Source organism: Malaclemys terrapin, chromosome 2 (genome assembly GCF_027887155.1).
Source record: "Malaclemys terrapin pileata isolate rMalTer1 chromosome 2, rMalTer1.hap1, whole genome shotgun sequence".
Classification (NCBI taxonomy): Eukaryota; Metazoa; Chordata; order Testudines; family Emydidae; genus Malaclemys; species Malaclemys terrapin.
Genome location: NC_071506.1, coordinates 241209061 through 241229670, shown reverse-complemented (window position 1 = coordinate 241229670; position 20610 = coordinate 241209061). Strand labels below are relative to the sequence as shown.

Sequence of the window (20610 nt, the reverse complement as noted above, 5' to 3'; positions counted from 1 at the left end):
ATTGCAGAGTCATTCCAAGCAATGATCTGTGGAAAATTTGCCCCGCTGCTTGTTCTAGAGGAAGATGTAGCAACAATGACCAACAATTTCAATGCTGTAATGAATGAGGCAGCAGTGGACATCCTTGGGAAACATCGTAAGAAGATAAAACCGTGGGTCACAAATGAAATACTACAAATGTGTGACATTAGAAGAGAACTTGAGAGACAAGAACAGCACTGGGGGAGTTGATAAATACAGAGCAATTGGCAGAAAGATCAAGAAAGGAATGAAGGTGGCCAAGGAGATATGGATTGAAAAACAATGCTCTAAAATTGAAGAGCGTATCAATAATAAAAATAGCAAACGAGCCTTCCAGGCTGTAAAAGATCTGACGAAGGAAAGATGGACCAAAGGTAATGCAATTCAAGACAAGCAAGGGAACAGTCTTACAGAAGAATGAGACATCACCAATAGGTGGACAAACTACTGATCTAATCTATACAACCAGCAGACAAATGGAGATTCTAGTGTCTTACAGTCCAGATTCAACGGAGGAGGATGACTTTCCAATACTGCGTGAAGAAGTGGACGCAGCTGTGAAATCACTCAAGAACGGAAAGGCTACAGGTATTGATAACATCCCAGCCGAATTGATGAAATTTTGGAAGAGAAATAGTAATAGATGTACTCACCAAGATCTGGCAGAATGGCCTCCACATGGACCCAGTCACTAATCATCATTCTGCCAAAGAAAGGAAGCCTGAAATTGTGTCAAAATTACTGGGCTATAAGCTTAATTAGCCATCCCAGCAAAGTGAGGTTGAAAGTCATATTGAACAGATTGAAGCCACAAGCAGACAACATCATAGCTGAAGCACAGGCTGGCTTTCATGCCGGAAGAAGTACCACAGAACAGATTTTCATCCTTTGTGTTCTATGTGAGAAGTACTTACAATACCAGCAGGACATTTACCATGTCTTTGTTGACTTCAAGAAGGTATTTGACAGAGTATGGCGCAAAGCTCTCTGGGCAACCATGAAGAAGTACAATGCTGGTCGTAAGCTTATTCTTACCATTAAACAACTGTATGCCAAGGCCAGCAGTGTTGTTCTCGTCAATGGCACAATAGGAGAGTGGTTTCTCACCACTGTTGGAGTCCGGCAAGGCTGCCTTCTTTCGCCCACACTATTCTACATATACTTGGAGCACATAATGACTGATGCCTTAGAAGATCACATATGCACAGTCAGCATTGGGGGGGCTAACAATCTGAAATCTTCGGTTCGCTGATGACGTTGATGGCCTGGCAGACAGCGAAGATGAACTTGCCAACCTTGTGAAACGATTGGATGAAACCTCTGCAAAATATGGCATGGAAATCAGTGCAGAGAAAACCAAGCTGATAACAGACAAATGTGATGGGATCAGTTCACATATCCCTGTCAGTGGACAAGTGCTGGAGACAGTGAAACAGTTCAAGTATTTGGGGGCAATCATCACTAATGAAGGATACAAGGCAGAAATTTGGGCAAGAACTGCGCCAGCAGCAGCAGCAAAGCTAAAGCCAATCTGGAGGAATAAGAACATCTCCCTGGAATCCAAACTGAAACTGCTGCATGCATTGGTCATCTCCATTTTTCTGTATGTGTGCGAGACATGGATGGCAGAACTTGAACTTTTGTCTTTTGGCAATAGTCAATGTGGGAGGGTTTAGGCTTCTGAAATCGCTCCAAAATTATTTCTTCCAACCTTATTTGTGGCCAGCCTTGTGCTCTGCTTCCTTCGATCTCAGCTCAGTAAACCTTCTGTAAAAGTGTACCATCTCCTGCACGTTGGACATGACCTCACTGTTGCAGTCATCTTGTTTTCAACTGGTGCAAGACTGCAACTTGCCAGGGTAGTCTAAGTATCTCCTCATTGGTGACAAAGTGAAACCAACAGATATTAAGAATGTGGTGTAACTTTAATCTAACTTTTTGACTTTTGTTTCTTCTCCTGACCTGTTAGCAGCCATGTTTTTGCACCATATAATGGAGTTGGCATCATTACTGTGATCACTGTGTCACTCGTATCTTAGGGAATGTCTTCACTACCGGGGTAAGTCAACCTAAGTTATGCTACTCAAGATACGTGAATAATGTAGCTGGAGTCGATGTAACTTAAGTTGATTTACCCTGGTGTCTTCACTGCGCTGCATCGACGGGAGATGCTCTCTGGTTGACTTACCTTACTCTTCTTGGGGAGCTGGAGTACCGGAGAGTGCTCTGCCTTCCATTTAGCAGGTTTTCACTAGACTGTTAAATCGACACCCGCTGCGTCAATTGCAGCAGCGTCTGTTTCCCCGGTAGTGAAGACAAGCCCATCCTGCTGCCCAAACAGAGGTCTTTGAAGATGCTGAAATGCTATTGATGCAAGGCAGATGATTTCTTCAGATATAGAACCTCCTGCTGTCAACTGACTACCCAGATAGATAAAGCTGTTCATCCCTTCACTGTTCTTGCCATCTACATGCAGTATCTACTGGTCATTCATTTCTGCTTTATAGGAGGCATGCTTAACTTTGGTTTTATCACCGTTGATCTTAAGTCCCATAGATTCTGCACTTCTTCACATCTCTTCTAGCATTGGCTATCGTTGGTCAATAGTCTCTCCAAGTAAGACGAAAATTGTATGCTTATTTGAGATCCTCTAAAGGATTAATCTTTAAATTTCACATCTACTTTGGCCTTAGTCAGCACTGTTGTCAGGTAATCTATTAGAATATTAAATAGCATTAGTGAGAGAACACATTCTCAGTGAACTCCTGATTGTACAAAAAAAGTGTGTAATATAACTATTTACCTTCACACTGCTAATTGTATCATGATACAGTTTCTCCACAAGGCACGCTAACTCCTCATGCAGCCCGTGCTGGCATAGCAGTATCGACTGTGCTGATTGCAGCCGCTTTTGTCAGGGTTCATTTTTTGGAGTAAGTTGTAGTCTATGTTTTGGTGGGATCTGCTCATTTATTCACAAAAATGCTCATTCTAGTGCTTAAGTTAATATCCTGGCAGTATTTTCCATTTCTGTTCTTAAACTGGTGAAAACACCAATAATGGACGTACAGTTAGGAGCTTCGGTGTCTCAAATACACATTTATGGTCAAGTCTTTCAGATCAATACACTGCTTCAAATCATTCCACCGTTGATTATGATGATTCTGACAGGCTCTCTTAACTGCTCGGTCATGACGTTTCTTTTCCTTATCGGTTTCCTCCTCTCTTCACTGACTTGATCTGACCTTCCAGTGCATCCATTCTGCACTGCACCTCTTTTTTTTTTTTCTCCCATAATTTGATGTTATGATCTGTGATCCAATGTTGCTTTTTTCATTCTCCTTAGTCCCAGTTGTTCTCCCACAGTCTCTGATAGAATCCCAAAATACAGTCCACTCTTCCTCACAGTAGACAGCTGGTCATCCAATATAAAATATTTATTGAAAATCGCATATCTGTTAGCGATCACTTCATCATGCTTATCAACATTGAAGCGTTTCAATGCAATAGATATCCTTCTCTGGAACTTTGTTGAACAGAACATTGTTGTTAGGATTCAATGATTGCTAATCTTGCTGCAGAATACATTCTTAAATACATGTACGTTCTATGTGGATTGGATATTGAGATTTATACTTCTGGTAATTTGTGTGGTGAAACCAGATAGCCATTAAAAATAGTCCATTTGTGGAAGCATATTCTAGTAGATGTGAATCATTATCTGATCTCTCTTCCTGTAAGCTGTGTGGTTCCAGTACCAGTTCAAATCCACGTCTTTCCTGGCCAGTTAAGAACATAAGAATGGTCATAATGGGTCAGACCGATGATCCATCTAGCCTAGTATGCGGTCTTCTGGCAGTGGCCAGTGCCCGTTGCTGTAGAGGGAAGGAGCAGAGCAGGGCAATTATCAAGTGACCCAAGCCCTGTCATCCAGTCCCAGCTGCTGGTAGTCAGAGGTTTAGAGACACCAAGAGCATGGTATTGCATCCCTGATAATCTTGGTTAATAGCCATTGATGGACCTATCCTCTGTCAACTTATGTTTTTTGTACCCAGTTATACTTTTTGGCCTTCACAACATCCCTTGGCATTGAGTTCCACAGGTTGACTGTGTTGTGTGAAGAAGTACTTCTTTTTACTTGTTTTAAACCTGCTGCCTGTTAATTACATTGTAACACCCCCTGTTTTTTGTGTTCTGTTATGGAGTAAATACCACTTCTCTCTTCACTTTCTCCACACCACTTATGTGTGGTGTTATGATCTTTATCCCTTTCCTAATGGTTTGTAACACTGTTAGCTTCCTTTTGACTGCAGCTGCACATTTGAGTAGACATTTTCAGAGAACTATCCATGATGACTCCAAGATCTTTCTTGAGAAATGACAGCTAATTTAGAGCCCATCATTTTGTATGTATAGTTGGGATTATATTTTCCAGTGTGCTTTACACATATCAATGTTACTTTGCACTTATCAATTTAGAATTTCATCGTGTTGCTCAATAATCCAGTTTTGTGAGATCCCTTTGTAACTCTTCGCAGTCAGTTTTGGACTTGACTATCTTGGGTAATTTAGTATTGCCTGCAAACTTTGCCATTTCACTGTTTCCCCTTTTTCCATTTATGAATAAGTTGAACAGCACAGGTCCCAGTACAGATCCTTGGGGGATATAGCCTCATGTTTATATCTGCTGCTGATTTCCATATAAATGTTCAGAGAGAGAGAGGTCCAGAATTTTAACACTTCTTCCATCTCACAAAGTTTGCTGTGTCAGTAGTTTTGGAAAATGTTAGAAATGCAAGTGTTTTAAAATACTCTTTTTTCCCCCCTGTGTGATTGCATGTTTATATCTGCTGCTTATTAATTTCATTTGATGACCCCTAGATTTTGTGTTATGAGAAGGAGTAAATAAGACTTCCTTATTTACTTTCTCCACACCAGTCATGATTTTATAGACCTCCATCATATCCATAGTCCTCTCTTGAATAAGCTGAAGAGTCCCAGTCTTATTAATCTCTCCTCATATGGAAGCTTTTCCATACTCCTAATCATTTGTATTGCCCTTTTCTATAATAAGGTCCAGCCACTTTTGAGTGAGGCATTCTAGTAAATAGCAGGATGAGCCACCTGAAACCACCCCTTATCCCTGCAGCGTCTTCTGAAATGCAGGTGAAGTGGTGATTTCACATCTATAGCTTGCTATTTGCATAAGTCAAAACAAAACACAGGACTCAGAAGGGCAAGGGATACAGGAAATGTCTGGAGACAAATCCAGTATTTGACCATGTAATGGTCTATTTAAAAATGCACAACTTCAGGACCAGTAATAGTTCAACGAAGTATTCTCCACTGGCCTATCTCTCTCCATTGTTGGGTGTGTTTTGGTGACCTTATACAGTAAAGGGACCCCTCTGATCAGCAGTGTTATCCTGCAAGGATGCATGCAGTATTAAAACTGGCAGGATAAAGTGTTCCTACCATGAACATGTGATTAGTTTTGCAGACCATTTGGTAAGAGAAATGGTATATTGGCAGCGTAAGTGATATGAGCCTATTTTATAGGAGATGGGCTGTCCTGATGTGAAAACTTCCAAAAATATACCAGTCCATGAACAGACATCTTAATATCACCACACTGCCTGCTGAATTCCTAACTGTAAAGAATGCATAAGTGACTCACTTCATCCTGGGAGAAATGGATGCATTTGAACACATACACTTTAATAACATGCTAATTTATTTTTTCTGTTCCTTGGTGTATCTGTTGTTCTCTGTGTGACTGCCATATGACTCACTCTGTCCCCAATTTCTTTATCGCAGTCTGTTCTGAATAAATGTTGGGATTGATGAATTTACATGAGATCTTATATTAAAAGACTTGCATTATTGATTTTTCTTTTAAAAATGTCCTGCAAGTGGGGCTGGAGGAGGAGAAAGTTTTATGATGTGAAAATGCCTGAATGCTAGTCCCCCCGCCCCCCCCCCTGCCAATGTGTGTTAACCATAGAAATATTAGAGGTATTAAGTTTTGTGGGGCTGGAGCACTAGTTGGATGTCTCAGACAGCTTTTTTCAGAACTTAACTGAAGGGTTGGGGGATAGTGAATCTTTAAGAAACAAATCTTTAAGTTTTGCGCACAGGGTGTGTTGGAACATCCTCTCCTCTCAGTGGTGAGGGGTTGGGTTAGCCCTTGGTGGCTTTAGTTACTGAGAACCAGTCCAGTTGAGCATGGGCAGGCTAGGAGCTGTAGTTTATGATGGCGTGTTTGTAGTCCTAGTGTATGGTGAGGTCTATTTGTAGATTAGTGTGTGTATGAACAGCATGTTTGGCACAGACCATGGAAAGAGAACCAAGCCATCTAGCTTGTCATCAAGAAAAGAATGTGTAGGACAGCCCAGGATTTTTTCTTAATGTTTGGTGGAACAACTGTAGTCCTTCTGGGGAAGGTTAATATAGTATTGCTTTCCCTTTTCTCAGTCACTTTGTTAGTTGTGTCATCATAACATTACCACTTTTTAGTTTTGTGCAGAATCATCTTCTTCCAGTGCATAACTGCTAATTCTATAAAGAGATTTAGATGTAGGTCTAGATCCAGGATATTAAATATCTGTGATTTCCATATAAATGTTCAGAGAGGTCCAGAATTTTAACACTTCTTCCATCTCACAAAGTTTGCTGTGTCAGTAGTTTGGAAAATGTTAGAAATTCAAGTGTTTTAAAATACTCTTTTCCCCCCTGTGTGATTGCAAAGCTCGGAAAAAAGACACCAACAAAACTTGGAGTCAAACATTCAGATGACAAGTTAGGTGATTTCACTTGCAGTGGCCCAGAGTACAGATTAATCTGTCCCAGTCCCCAGCCTTTGAATATTTTGTTGTTTTTAAATCAGCCACCTGTTCCTTATGGATGATATTTTACAGTACATTGAGTTTTAAACTAGCTTGTAACAGGAGTCTCTGTGTACTGACACAAAGCTCTGATTTATCCAGGAGACTGCTAGGAAATGATTTTCTAAAGGACATTAAAGCATCAGGTTAGAGTAGACTCCTTTAAAATAAAATATAGTGTGTTGTGAGGGCAACAAACCATGTGCCTCTAAATGTGTTCTGTTCCTTGCTACACCTGACTAGAGCACATGTCTTCGGGCAATGAAAACCTCCTTGGTGAGCTCAGAAGTTGAGACTGATGAAAGTGGTTTATTTGTGCTTTTAAATCCAGAGCAGCCCCTCCTCCTCTCTTTTGTGTATAGCAGCTACATGCAGGCAATCTCCCCTTAACGTGCAAATCCATTCCACAACCAGTCAATAAGATCAGTGCAAGCGACCCCAGTACTGCTTTCTTCTCTAGAGTTGGGGAACTTCATGTTTTGTGTGTTAGTTTAGTGCTGGATTGACAGTTCTTGCTAAGTGAAGTCCTTCAGTTATCCCCAGGACCAGTACTGTACATCCATATCAAGGTGCCTTAAACCTAATCTGGGCGGACCATTTTCTATGGGTGAGAGGGTACCTAATTGTTTTCATTCAGTTCTTGCCACTTTGCTGAGAGAGCCAACAAGGATGCCAAATTTGGTAGTGGTGTATGATGTTATGCATACACGTTCACTGGGAACAGGATTGAGACCAAAAGTCATTCATATAAGCCATCAAAAAGCTGTAAGATGGTAACAATTATTGTACAGCGCTCTTCAGACATAAATTTTATCTTGTTTTTTATGGGCTGGATTCAAGCTAATGACCTAGACCAGAGGTAGGCAACCTATGGCACGCGTTCCGAAGGGGACATGCAAGTTGATTTTCAGTGGCACTCACTGCCTGGGTCCTGGCCACCTGTCCGGGGGGCTCTGCATTTTAATTTATTTTTAAATGAAGCTTCTTAAACATTTAAAAAACCTTATTTACTTTACATACAACAGTAGTTATATATTATAGACTTATAGAAAGAGACCTTCTAAAAACTTTAAAATGTATTACTAGCACGCAAAACCTTAAATTAGAGTGAATAAATGAAGACTTGGCACACCACTTCTGAAAGGTTGCTGACCCCTGACGTGGACGTAACAGGCTTGATATCCAATTACCAATCCATGTACCATCCAGTCCATTAAACATCTTTCTTACTGCTCAACTGCCCAGTGTATGTATATACTTGCATATTAAGATTGCTATCCACTGATGACCATGGCTTATATCAGACCACCAAAATGTTTGTTCTTTAGTCATTGATCTTGGGTAGATTCCTCAACCTCATCATGCATCCATAACGCCCACTAGAAATCTGGGTGAAGAGTAGGACTTTGCCCCTGAACTAAGCTTTCTTAGGTAAATGTATATTTTGAACTACAGTTTCACAGGTTTTCCACCAGATGGCACCTAAACATAGTCAATCACAACAGCTGGGGTTGAAAGAAGTAACATTTTCAAAGAGACTGTCTGTTTACTTCTGGAAATAAGATGAAAAAATTACTGCACGCAGTGATATAACCTATTTCACGTAATCATGCGTCCTTCTATTTTGTTACTTTAACTCTTGAGCGGCACATCTCACTTGCGTCTGAAGTGGGCATTCACCCACGAAAGCTTATGCTCCAATACTTCTATTAGTCTTAAAGGTGCCACAGGACCCTCTGTTGCATCTCACCAGAAGCACTATTAAGTCTCTCCAACTCAAGAAGCTTGAAATCCCATTTTTTTTTCAAAATATCAGAGCAAGCAATTACTGTTGGTTTATTTTTCTTCCATTGTGAAAAATGTTAGTACAGATGGGTCACTGACTTCATGCTGTTATGTTACCCCCTTTGCTCTTTCTACTCTTCCAGAAAAACAGTTGGCCACTATTTGAAGACAGGATACTGGGCTAGATGGACCATTGGTCTGACCCAGTATGGCCATTCTTCTGTTCAGTGCGTTGCTTTTTTGGGTCTCTCTTGTTTTGATGTAAAGTATGAATTTACATTATTTTGAATAATGTGGGGAGCTAGGGACTATTTAGTGAGCCTATTAAAGTCAAAACTGATTGCATAAAGACTTTTTTTTCTTCCCATGCTCTCTATTATATTTATTTATCATTTGGGATTCTCTTTGTAGAGGTTTTGTTTGTATTTTGCAGTGACTTTTAAGGGTTTGTGGGGATTTAAGTATTTGTAAAACACGGCCACTGGTAGATTAAAAATCCTGCGTCAGATTTACTGCCTAAAATCTCATGTCTCTGCCCAGTGGAACAAAGACTGAGGCCCCCTGTTGGTGGAATTGTGGTTGTGCAACCACACTACTATGTCGGGGGACTTCTGAGCCAATTAGGGTGGATTATAAAATTGGGCACTTTGGTGTGGGGCATTCAGCAGATGTGCAGAGTTAGTACATAGCCTGGGACAACTCCACTTGTGAAGTGTTCTATGCTATGGAGCCTTGACCCAGGGTGGTATTTTGGCTTTTTGTGAAAGGCAAGCCTGTTACTCCTCCCTTCTAAGAAATGTTTGTCTTTTACCCCTCTAACAGGAACAACCTCTGGGACAGGGTCCCCCATGCTAATTGTGAGTCCCTCACAGTGAACCCGAGGATGTTTAGGTACATTCTGTGCCCAGTTGCAACCAGTTGAGGCAGTGGGAGAAACTTTCCATGAGAGATGCTAATATCATGTCCAACCCCTACTGCTCTGGGGAGTAAAGGATTGACTGACTCTTTAATTTTGATGTCCTAAATGCTAGTGTGTGCTACTGTTAAACCTTTTGGCTGGCTGTGGACAACTTACTGACTTCAGATTTGTTCTTTTCACAGAAGTCAGACATAGTTTTTGACCTGGTCTATTTCCTTTATAAAGAAAAGTATTTAAATGTTGTAGCTGTTATAAACGTGAATTATGAGGGTTGGGTTGACCAAATAATACACTAGTGGTTAGACTGTCTAGTCCTAAATTGACAAGCTGGAATGTTGCATACTGTTGGATGAGTCAAAATGTTTCTTTTGTTTTAGAGATTTGTGGCGTTTTTTGTGTTGTGGTGAGAAAAAAAACCCTGCAATAAACCAATACATTAAAAAATTGTCGTCTTCTCCCCTGGAAAAAACAAAATCACGAAGGGCTTTGGATTAAAGGAGCAAACCTCTCCTGGAATCTTCGATTTGCTGTCTGAGCATAGTTTGAGTGAAACTGCAAGTCAGCTCCAGTCCTCCTGGCTAGTGTTACAGTGAAACATGCAAAAATTAATCAGTGGGAATTAGTGCAGTTTCTCAAAGTTTGAAGCTAAGATCACTCTTTATAATTAAAACATACTCAGTAGGTCAGATTCATCCTCGGTAACTGCATAGAATTTGGTGGGTTTACCCCAAAAATGATGAAAATGGTTCATTGTATTTACTGAATATCTTAGTTTAGCTTAAATTTCTTGGTGTTGACTGTATGTAGATATCTGAAGTTGTAAAGGGTTGGGCCAAATCTACTCTCCATAATAAAATAGTAGATTCTTTGAATATTAACCTGATCCTGAATATATAATAAGTAATGTATGATGTAGTATATCAATGTTTTATTGTAACTTTGCCTGAATAAAAAGTTAAACAAAAACTCCCACATTTTTTCTTATTGGTGAGAGCCAAGTAGTGACTATTTTTTCTCCTCTGTTCAGAAGAACTCTCACCTCCCACACATTTTTATTTTCAAACCACCAGTTTTATTTTAATATAGCCTCCATCTGAAGTTGCAGATAAATGTAATTTCATTGTACTTGTCAAGCCATGAGGTTGCAGTTTGGTGTTCCATCCTGCACATATAGTGCCTCAGCATGTGAATGTGGCTGAAATTCATTTTGAGACAACTTGGGATTGGTCCCCTCCAGACATGGATCATTGGGGATTGTACTACTCAGCCAGTGGACCATTCTGTTGGTGACCTGGTGGGGATGATAGGATTTGTGTCTGGTTATTAACAAAATACCTCCTAAATGCTGTCTGTCTTCCTGAAAGCTCCCATTGGTACACAGACAACCTATTGCAAATAAAATACATGGCATGGAGATGGCAGAGAGACTGTTTAAATTCCTGTGCTCTGGTTGTGGAGACAAATGAGGTTTTTCGTTTAGCTTCTGCAGAGTGGAAATATTGCAGGTGGAAGTACTTGGTAGATTTGGGCTACCGTACTGTCATCCATCTGAGGCAAAATAGAGTATTGTTCTCTTAAGGCTTTTCTAACTTTAAAAGGAAGGGTGGACTGGATTGAGGCTCTGATGGTACAGATCCATGTCTGGAGGGGACCAATGCCAAATTGTCTAAAATCGAATTTTAGTCCTATTTACTTGCTGAGGCACTACATGCAGTTTGGTGTTCCATCCAGTACAACTGCATAGCTTGCGTGTGTGCGTCTGTGTGCCCTTTTTTTTTTTTTTTTTTTTTTTTTAAAACAAGGAGCAATGGTATTGAAGATTTACACTTCCTAGGGGATGGCAAAATACCATTTTACCTCAAAAATGTTCATTTGGACTTTGCTTACTATATCATCACTTGAGGTTGATCTTTTTATCCCTCTCCCTGCCTAACCTACCTTGTTTGGGTACAGTTGTTGAGAAGGTGGCAGCACAATTCAAAATTTCTGGAGTCCTCTGATTTTTATCATCTGTCAGGTGTCTGATGTAGTAGCTGTCTAATTGCCTGAGGGTTATGGGCAATTTGTATGGGCAACGATAGAAGTTGGATGTCTTTCTTCTTTAAAAAAAAAAAAAAATCTGTCAATCTTAGTTATTAACCATTAAGATATTGCCTGACATTAGCAGGGGCCAGTGGGATTGGTGTTGTGTGGCATGATTCTTTGCTATCTTATAGATATGTTGCTGATTTGACTGACTATAGAGGAGTTAGGTCACCGATTGATGTCCTCATCTTTCTGGTTTTTGTGTGTGTGTGTGTGTGTGTGTTCTAACTTGCTCGAAGCTTACTAACATAAGTCTGGTCATTTTTCCCTCCTAAGAAATTAATGCACTAACGTCTAAGAAATGGTCAACATGAATCTTTTATACAAATATTCCCTCAGCTTATTTAAACTAGAAAAACTAACTTTGAGGGCAAAGCTCTCTATTTAGTTTTCAAATATATTTAATTCACTTTGAAATATTCTGAAACAATTTAGCTCATGGAAATAGACTGCTGTACTGTACTTTGTCCGATTCTTTCAGGAACATTACAAATAATCACAATATTTTAACAGAGAATGTCTACCATTTATTTAGGAAAGACTCTGCTTGTTAACTTTGCCTTTAAACCCAACCCCTTTGACGTGATTTGAAGTAGTGCCGAGTACTTACATGGTTCCTTGTGACTTCAATTGAAGTGGTGAGTGCTCAGCACTTCTGAAAGATAGCCCCCGATCTATTTTGCTTTATTTTGAGTGTTCCTTAAGTATTGTGAACACCCAGGGAAAGACATGACCCCATAGACATTTGTACCATGTTTCATGAACAAAATGTATATTGGTACAGCGATAACAAGGCAATTCACAGCAGTATAGCATGAGTTCTGCTATTTGGATAGTCTCCCACTTCCAATATTTGGAACAGACTGAACAATACAGCTGTTTCTGTTTTGTACCCAGGGTTCTCTCACTTGTATAATGGCTTTGGAAAGCAGGTTGTCTTGAGAGTGCAAAGTTCCTTCTATGTAGTAACATTTACTAAAATCAATATTTTTGTTAAGGAGGAGCTGAGAGAACTCCGGGAACAACCAACCGATCCTCAAGCCCAGCAAGAAATAATTAACAGCATTGAAGAAGTGTATTTTTCCAATGATTCCTTTGATATTGTGAAGTATGAGTTGGAGGTAAGAAGTCTTCCTCCTCCCCTCCCCCCAAAAAGTCAGTATTCTAAAAGACATTAATCAATGACATTTATTTTAGTCGATGTTCACCCTTTCATCTTGACTTCAATATTTGTGTGACTTTTCTCTTTTGCCTTAACCCAGAATTAAGATTTTTCTGTGACTGTATAGGGACTGATCCAAAGCCCATTGATATCAATGTGAATCTTCCCATTAGATTCAGTGGCTTTAGGATTAGGCCCATTGTGCTTCCAAATAGTTCAGAGATCAAATTTGCTTATGAAATGGCCAGAATAATCAAAACTGGGAAATTGATTAGATTTGGCAGAAAAACTGTATTTTTGGCTTTATTTTGTTAGTAACCAAAATTACAATATGTTATGTGTTGATTCTGCGGTCGGGGTGTATGTGCACATAATCTGTTGAATGCAAGAAAAAGCTCTGAGATTTTGATTATCCATTACTGGATACTCACCATAATGTAACTCTGACTTTTCATTGTTTATCGTTATCTTACTTTAAATGCAGATTAGATTGTGACAGCATAACATTGTTTCCTAAATGCATTTAATTATTATATGTACACTTCATCTATATTCATTTTTCATTGGTTTTAATTTTGTCTTCTACATACAGAAGCTTCCTCCAGTTCTTAGTCTTCAAGAAATGGAAGAATACAGAGACAAATTAAAGCAACAACAAGCTGCTGTAAGTAAAACTCTTTTCTTCTGTGTTGTGTATAGAACTTGATGCCACTGAGGTGTTGTGAGCTCCAGTAGTTCTTACTATATTTATTAAGACTATTGTGATATGGGGCTGAAAATAATCTTGGATCCCTAAAGGTATTAACCCAGTTAAGTTAGCACATTAAGAACCTCTTCATCTCCATTTCTCCTCAGCCAACAAGATGGATGAGCTGGTTGACTGCTTCAGCCAGATTCTCCTCTGATTCCCATCTTTGGGAGGGTTAGAGAGAAGTGCTTAAGAAGAACATATATCATTCTCTCACTTCAAGTGCTGAGCCCTTGTCTCCTTAAACATCCCTAACCCTTGCTGGAAGAAAACTGTTTTGAACATGATTTTCTATATAAATTACTGATGGTTTATTTGGTATTTTTTCCTTGTTCAACCTTTCTTATGTGTGTGTGTATGCTGGAAAGATGCTTATTTTTTAAATTTAATATAGGGTGTAATTCTCAGAATAGAATAGACCTTCGTTTATGATTTAATTCAGAGCAGTGCAAAACATAATTTTAAAATGCTTATGTCTTGCACACCAAAGGAAAACTTAAGTTGATTTTGCCATGCACAGGATGATTATAAACTAGCATAAATTTATATATAATATGGTATTTGTATGAAAGGAAAGTTTCCTTTGTAGTTTGTTTAATCTCCAGTGTAGGTGGTTAATTTGTAATTGCACACTAATAACATGGAAAACAGAATATATCAGGCTCCAGTGCTCCATGTCTTTTCTATTTTTACTCAAGTGTGCTCTTTAGCTGGTAAAGGGCTAAAAGGTTAATTTGAAAACATCTACTAATTCCCAAATGGAGCTGTAAACATACATCTGTTTTTATTTGCAGGAGAAGTGTGGTCATTATCTTAGAATGTTTACTTCTTTCTTGGCATATGTATTAATCAATGTATGATTAAGAATTACAGGAAATCTTCAGAGTTCTTAATGCGGATCTTTCAGCATAGAGATTGGATACTTTCCAGATACCTCACATATAATATTTTCCCCTTCAAGGTATCTAAAAAGGTTGCAGACTTGATTCTTGAAAAGCAGCCTGCATATGTTAAGGTAAGATAATGAACTGATGTATTATATTGTAAATGCCTTCTGTGAATTATTAAATCACACCAGCTAATGTTACTGTAATTCAACTTGATCTGTTTTTCAGACACAATTGTGGATCATTCATGTAATCAATGGGAGAGTGTAGTCTCTTAAATTTTTATATCCTGTGGCTATTTTACTTAAGTCATGTTGATACCCACCATCAGTGCACCTAGATGCTTAAATCAATATAGTAATCCATTGCTTCCATGAAGAAGGCCATTAACAATCCTCATCAGTAACAAATTCCAAACTTCCCACTGGTCCCTACCAAGTCATGAGAAGTGTGTCCAATAGACAAGTAAGTTGGACATGGCACTTCCAAGAGACTTCAATGATAGCTTTAATACCCTCTTATTCTGATAGTGCTCTCATGAGATTGGTCCGGTCAGCCAGGATATGGTTCATCTTTTCCGCAAATCAAAGTGAGGATTCCTCAAAGAAACCAATTAGACCATTAGAGTCAAGGAAACTTGGATTCATCATTTTGCCAATTGAATGTAGATTCTAATGAGGCCCCCATCACAGTAGTATGAAATGTCCACAGTTCTGAAGAGTTGCACTGGATGAGGTTTTGCTGAAGCTGAGGGAGAGGACAACCAACCTTTTGTTCCCCAGTGTAAGAATAACCCAGTGTCTGTGGCAGCAGTCTTTGAGTTAGTGTATTGCCTTTGCCACTGACACTTCAGCTTTCTTCCATGTTGCTTCATCATTTGCAAAGCATCTGTAAACTGTGGCGATTCATTGGTAAGGCATAAAGTGAGTGGGTGTCGAGATTCTAGCCTGTCAATATTTCTTGATAATACATTGTCATAGTATTCCACTGAAGCATTGGTAGAATGTTCAAAGGCTGAGAGCCATAGTCTGTTGGAAGTGTCAGATGAGGTAGGTCCATCAGTATCCTAGAGTGAAACATTAAAACAGTTTCTCCATCCCCACAGGAGTGTGTTCCTAGCCTGACTTTTCTCTGGAGGAGGAGATCTGACATTGACAAGTATTGTCTTTTCATCCCAAAGTTAAAATCCAGAGATTGAAACTATAATTACACCTATGAAGGAAAACTACTATTAATTTATCCCCATCTGACATCTTATAGAAATCAGAAGCATTTTCATTTAATAAAAAAATGATTTTTTTTTAAAGAGGCTATTTATGGACAATTGAGGCAGACTCTGACAAAGAGTTTCTGTTTTGGATCTTGTTTTTTATTGTATACAACAGCTTCACTATTACAAACCCTTCCCCACTCATAATTCCATAATGTTCTTCCGATATCTTACTTCTTAATTTTAAGATGCCTGCATTGCCAAATGGGCTATTGTGTGCACACACAGATCATTACAAGTAGGGATTAATTTCATAGTACAGAGCCTTTTAGTGTGGCTTGAAACAGGACTATGTATGGATTTATACAAGAGCGCACACTGCTTCAGTGGTTCCAAAGGGATGGTTAAAAATCTATCAGGCCAAGAAGAGGCACTTTAAAAGCCCCTTAGTTGTGTGTTTGAGTCAATAATCCTGTTTAAAAAGTCTGAGCATGTTAACTGCATAGCTAGGGCTCCTCAGGAGCTATTTGTGTCTCTGGATTCAATATCATGACTTTTCAAACTTTAAAATAGGGTGTCCTATTCTGCAAGTGAGTGCATTTCCACTGCATGTTTGGAAGGAGGTCACAGAGGTGATATGCATCCCCTGTATAAAGTAGGGTCCTCTTCTATGAGGACTTCCTGTGGGGCCTAATGGGGAATAGACAGGGCCAGTGGATTTTCCATTCTGCAGATTCTCTGGTATCTTCTTCCCTGGAAGAGGAGCACTTTTTTTTTTCCTTTTTTTTTTTTAAAGGACTGTTGCAGCTGCTGGGTTGATGTGGCACTGCAGAGCCACTCTGTATCTGGCTGAGGGAAGGGAGTACATCTGCCCAGCTTGAGTCTGGGTATTGGACTGAGGGTTTTGTCCCTAGGATCCTAATAGCTGCACTCCATCCCAGTCCCTAATCTATGCAATCTGAGTGTGTCCAAAGGACAAGTTTTACTGCATTCATACAGCTGGAAATATTTCAGTTGAATGCCATCTATTAGATTAGATTTATTATTAAATGCACTTTTCATGAAAAAGGAAGTCATGACCCTCTGCAAAAGCCTTTGCTATTCAAAGCTTTTTTAAAGGGGAGATTGCTTCATACTGTACCTAACAATCTTTGAATAGAATTTAAGCCATTGCTCAAACCAGGATCTAGTTTCTGACTTTTCTAAACCAAAGATATCTTACTTCCATAGTATATCTTTGATTATTTTGAACAGAAGATGGTGTTAGAATGACTTAGGATTTAATGACCTAGTTAGTTCAGGTCAGATTTTTAAATATGAATCAGATTTTGTATTGTAGAAGTTTAAAGTAGAGGCCACACCCTTCTCTGTATTTGGAAAGCACCTGTCACATTTTGAAATACTGTGCTGTCATGGTGTGAGCACACCCTGTCTCCCTTTGGGGTAAATCATGGGTGTGGTGTCACTGTGGTTAGTCTACCAGACTGTCCTTGGACTTAAGACTGTGTGGCTCAATGGCTGCAGTCAGTATGGCTGCCCTTGGGTTCAGGGCTCTGCAGCCTAATGGCCAGAGTCAATCTGGCCGCGGATCCCTTAGGTTCAGGGATCCGCGGCCTAATCGCCAGAGTCAGGGGCTGCCACCTGGGATGGGGCGGGGGATGATGGCTGAGGTAGGGGGACCTGGGCCCTCCCTGCTCCACTGCATCAGGGTTTTCAATCCGGCCCGTGGGATTGCCAGCCCTGTGGCGCGGTGGGGCTAAGGCAGGCTCCCTGCCTGCCCTGACACCGTACCGCTCCCAGAAGCGTCTAGCACCATGTCCTTGCAGCCCCTTGGGGAGGAGGGGTAGAGGGCTCTGCGAGCTGCCCTCGCCTGCAGGCACTGCCCCCCGCAGCTCCTATTGGCTGGGAATGGGAGCTTCGGGAGTGGTACCCGCAGGCGAGGGCAGCATGTGGTGGAGCCACTGCCGGACATGCTGGCCACTTCCGGGAGCGGCGCAGGGCCAGGGCAGGAAGGGAGCCTGCCTTAACTCTGCTGCGTGCTGCTGCCACCCTGGAGCCATTCGAGGTAAACAGTGCCGGGCCAGAGCCCATACCCCAAACCCCTCCAGCACCCCGCACGCCAACCCCCTGCCCCGAGTCCCCTAACCCGCTACCTTGAGCCCCCTGCTGCACCCAACCCCCTGCCCTGAGTCCCCTCCTGAACACCACACCCCCTCCCGCACCACAACCTCCTGCCCCAGCCCTACATTCATGGCCCTGCGTACAATTTCCCCACCCAGATGTGGCCCTCAGGCCAAAAAGATGGCCCACCCCTGGCCTAGACTGAGCTAGTCTGCTCCCTTTTATACTGGAAAAGCAGTTGGAGCATGCCCAGCATGGTCTAATGGGGGTGGGACTTCCTCTGCCCATAATGTGGAGTTAATCCTTTCTTGTCTAGTGAAGGGTATGCACACCCTGTCACAAGTGCAATAGACATTTTTTTTTAAATGTTCAGGTTTGCACACCCCCTATGTAAAAAAAACCTTTCTATGATGTATTGCCAAATAAAGATTAAGTAATAGCTGTTTAAAATCCCTGGTGATTATTTTTAAGAGCCCCAAAATATAGTAGGAATTTCACAAAAAAAACTTAAGCTGCGTTCCTTGCCCTGAAGTGGTCACAGCCTAAATTCAGTGCGTCACAGTTAAGGGTCATTGCAAAGTGATATGTACTGAATTGCTAGTGAATACCTAAATATTGTGAAACACAATATTGTGTATAGCATATTTGCCTGCTTTGCCAATATCTGGTTTATTAATGCAAATTAAACTTTGTGTGTGTGCCTGAAGCTTTGATCATTCCATTAGGCTGAACTTCATTAATGGCAATAATATTATTCTTGTGAAAATGTTGCAATATATAAATATAGCAAAACTATTTTATGTTGAGTTTTCAACTTCAGTAAAAATGGATTCCAAATAATTCTCTTTTGAAGATACTTGTTTTTTTTTTTGTGTGTGTGTGGGTGACCGTAAAAGTGTTTCTGCAGAACCTCTAAATTGTCTTATTTCCCTTTATGGAAACTCTAACATCACATTATGCCATCAGTGCTTTGGCCTTTACTGATTAGGCAATTGAAATATATTGTAGCTTGAGAAATGTGGGACTAGATTATAGGTTTATGTAAATTACTTTGAGATTGGTGAGAGCATCTGACTTGTTTTACACAACAATGTATAATTCTTGGAAGAGTAAATTGAAATATTGCTTCTCTGTAGGAACTTGAACGAGTTACATCTTTACAAACTGGTCTTCAGTTAGCTGCAGTCATTTGCACAAATGGAAGAAGGTATGGTACATACTTAGTGACCCACTTGTCTGCTGTTCAGAGATTGAAAGGGAATAAAATGGTTTAAAAACACAATTACTCTCCCTCCCCCCCTCCCAAAAAGAAACCCCTTCATTTACTTTAATATGAACTAATGATTACTTTTATTAGAACTATTTTTGATGTCGGTACTAACACAAAATTACTAGTAAATTCCTGTACTTAAGTCCAAAGTGTGAACTGAAAGTTCTGTCTCCTATTGGAATGGACCATTGACCTAAAAACAAACTCCAGATAAAGGATAAATGCACCTTTCTAATTTCCCTCTAGTGTCACTGTAATGGCTGAATTTCACTAGCAGTGCTGGTCATTCAGAGTTTCTAATGTGCATTGAGACCTACCTGTTAGACTATTTGATAGCTAATATGCAAAATAAATAAATTTACAAGACTATTCTGTGTGTTGTTAACTTCTGCAGACACCTGAATATTGCAAAGGAAGGCTTTACTCAAGCTAGTTTGGGACTTCTTGCAAATCAAAGAAAACGACAGTTGCTGATTGGACTGCTAAAGTCTCTGAGAACAATAAAAACACTGGTATGTGCAGATTTTTTTTTAATAGTAAAAAATATTTTTCTTAATTATGTAGTTTTCTTATGGCTCTTTTTTTTCCTGTCGATTTTTAGCAAAGAACTGATGTACGTTTAAGTGAAATGTTGGAGGTAAGTACTTATAACTATTTTATAGTTATTGTAGATGGGTATACATTTGTTTCCTTCCTTTTTATTTCTTTCACTCTTATTTCCTAACACAGAGGACACTTTTAAAAAAAGAAAATAAAATGATTTACCAGAAGTTTTGCTTTTTAATGTCAGAAATACTGTGTGTATGGCACCAACTGCTAATCTACTGGAAGATGCCTGCGATTCTGTTCAAGGCTCCAGTTCTGCCACTGGATGTGCATGAGCAGAGCCTTGTAGACATGTGGGTCTGAGGGTTGAGGCTCTAACTAGTACAATAAGGGTTCTGTTAGGTCTTTCTTATTTATGTGTGTCTGTCCTTTCTGATGCCAGTGTTTTAAAGCAGGATGTGCTTTTACTGGGAGGACAAAATGAGGGTGAGGTTTATCTGGTTGCATGTTGGCAGATATGTCTAGTACAGGCGAAGGAAAATACTCACATCAGCATGTAACTGCCCAAGATTATGTACTGTACAGGCTCTGCTACAGAAGCATCTGTCAGCACACAGTGGATGGGAATAGATTGACTATGTGACATTCAGCTGTGTTTTTTACTCTTCTCCCTCCCCGCCCCCCAGTGGGTGGGGGCAGCCAGCAGAGTGTGAGGAAGCTCAAGGGGTTTCAAGGTTCCAGGATGTATGCACGTTTTGAGAATTCCATTAATTTTTTTTATATTGTTTAACTTGCTACTTGAAGGCAACATGGAGAAATTGGGTTTTCAGGAGGGATTTGAATGAGGAGAGGTTCTGGCTTGGTGAACAGAGGTGGGGAGGGCCTTCCATTAAGAGCATGGAGGAGTGCACAGATGAGTGGAAAATGAAAAGAGGGTGTCGTTGGTAGAATGGAGTGGGTAAGAGGATTGCA

General features: G+C 40.1%; 1 protein-coding gene across 2 annotated transcripts in view; it reads left to right on the top strand.

Moving 5' to 3' along the window:
* VPS50 (VPS50 subunit of EARP/GARPII complex) overlaps window positions 1–20610 on the top strand; it is a 180195-nt gene that overhangs the window by 13435 nt on the left and 146150 nt on the right. For both annotated transcript variants that reach the window (XM_054020452.1, XM_054020451.1), the window contains exons 3-8: window positions 12693–12815; window positions 13449–13520; window positions 14566–14619; window positions 18959–19029; window positions 19487–19604; window positions 19694–19729. In XM_054020452.1, coding sequence (XP_053876427.1) covers window positions 12693–12815; window positions 13449–13520; window positions 14566–14619; window positions 18959–19029; window positions 19487–19604; window positions 19694–19729 — 474 coding nt within the window. The remainder of the gene's footprint in view (window positions 1–12692; window positions 12816–13448; window positions 13521–14565; window positions 14620–18958; window positions 19030–19486; window positions 19605–19693; window positions 19730–20610) is intronic.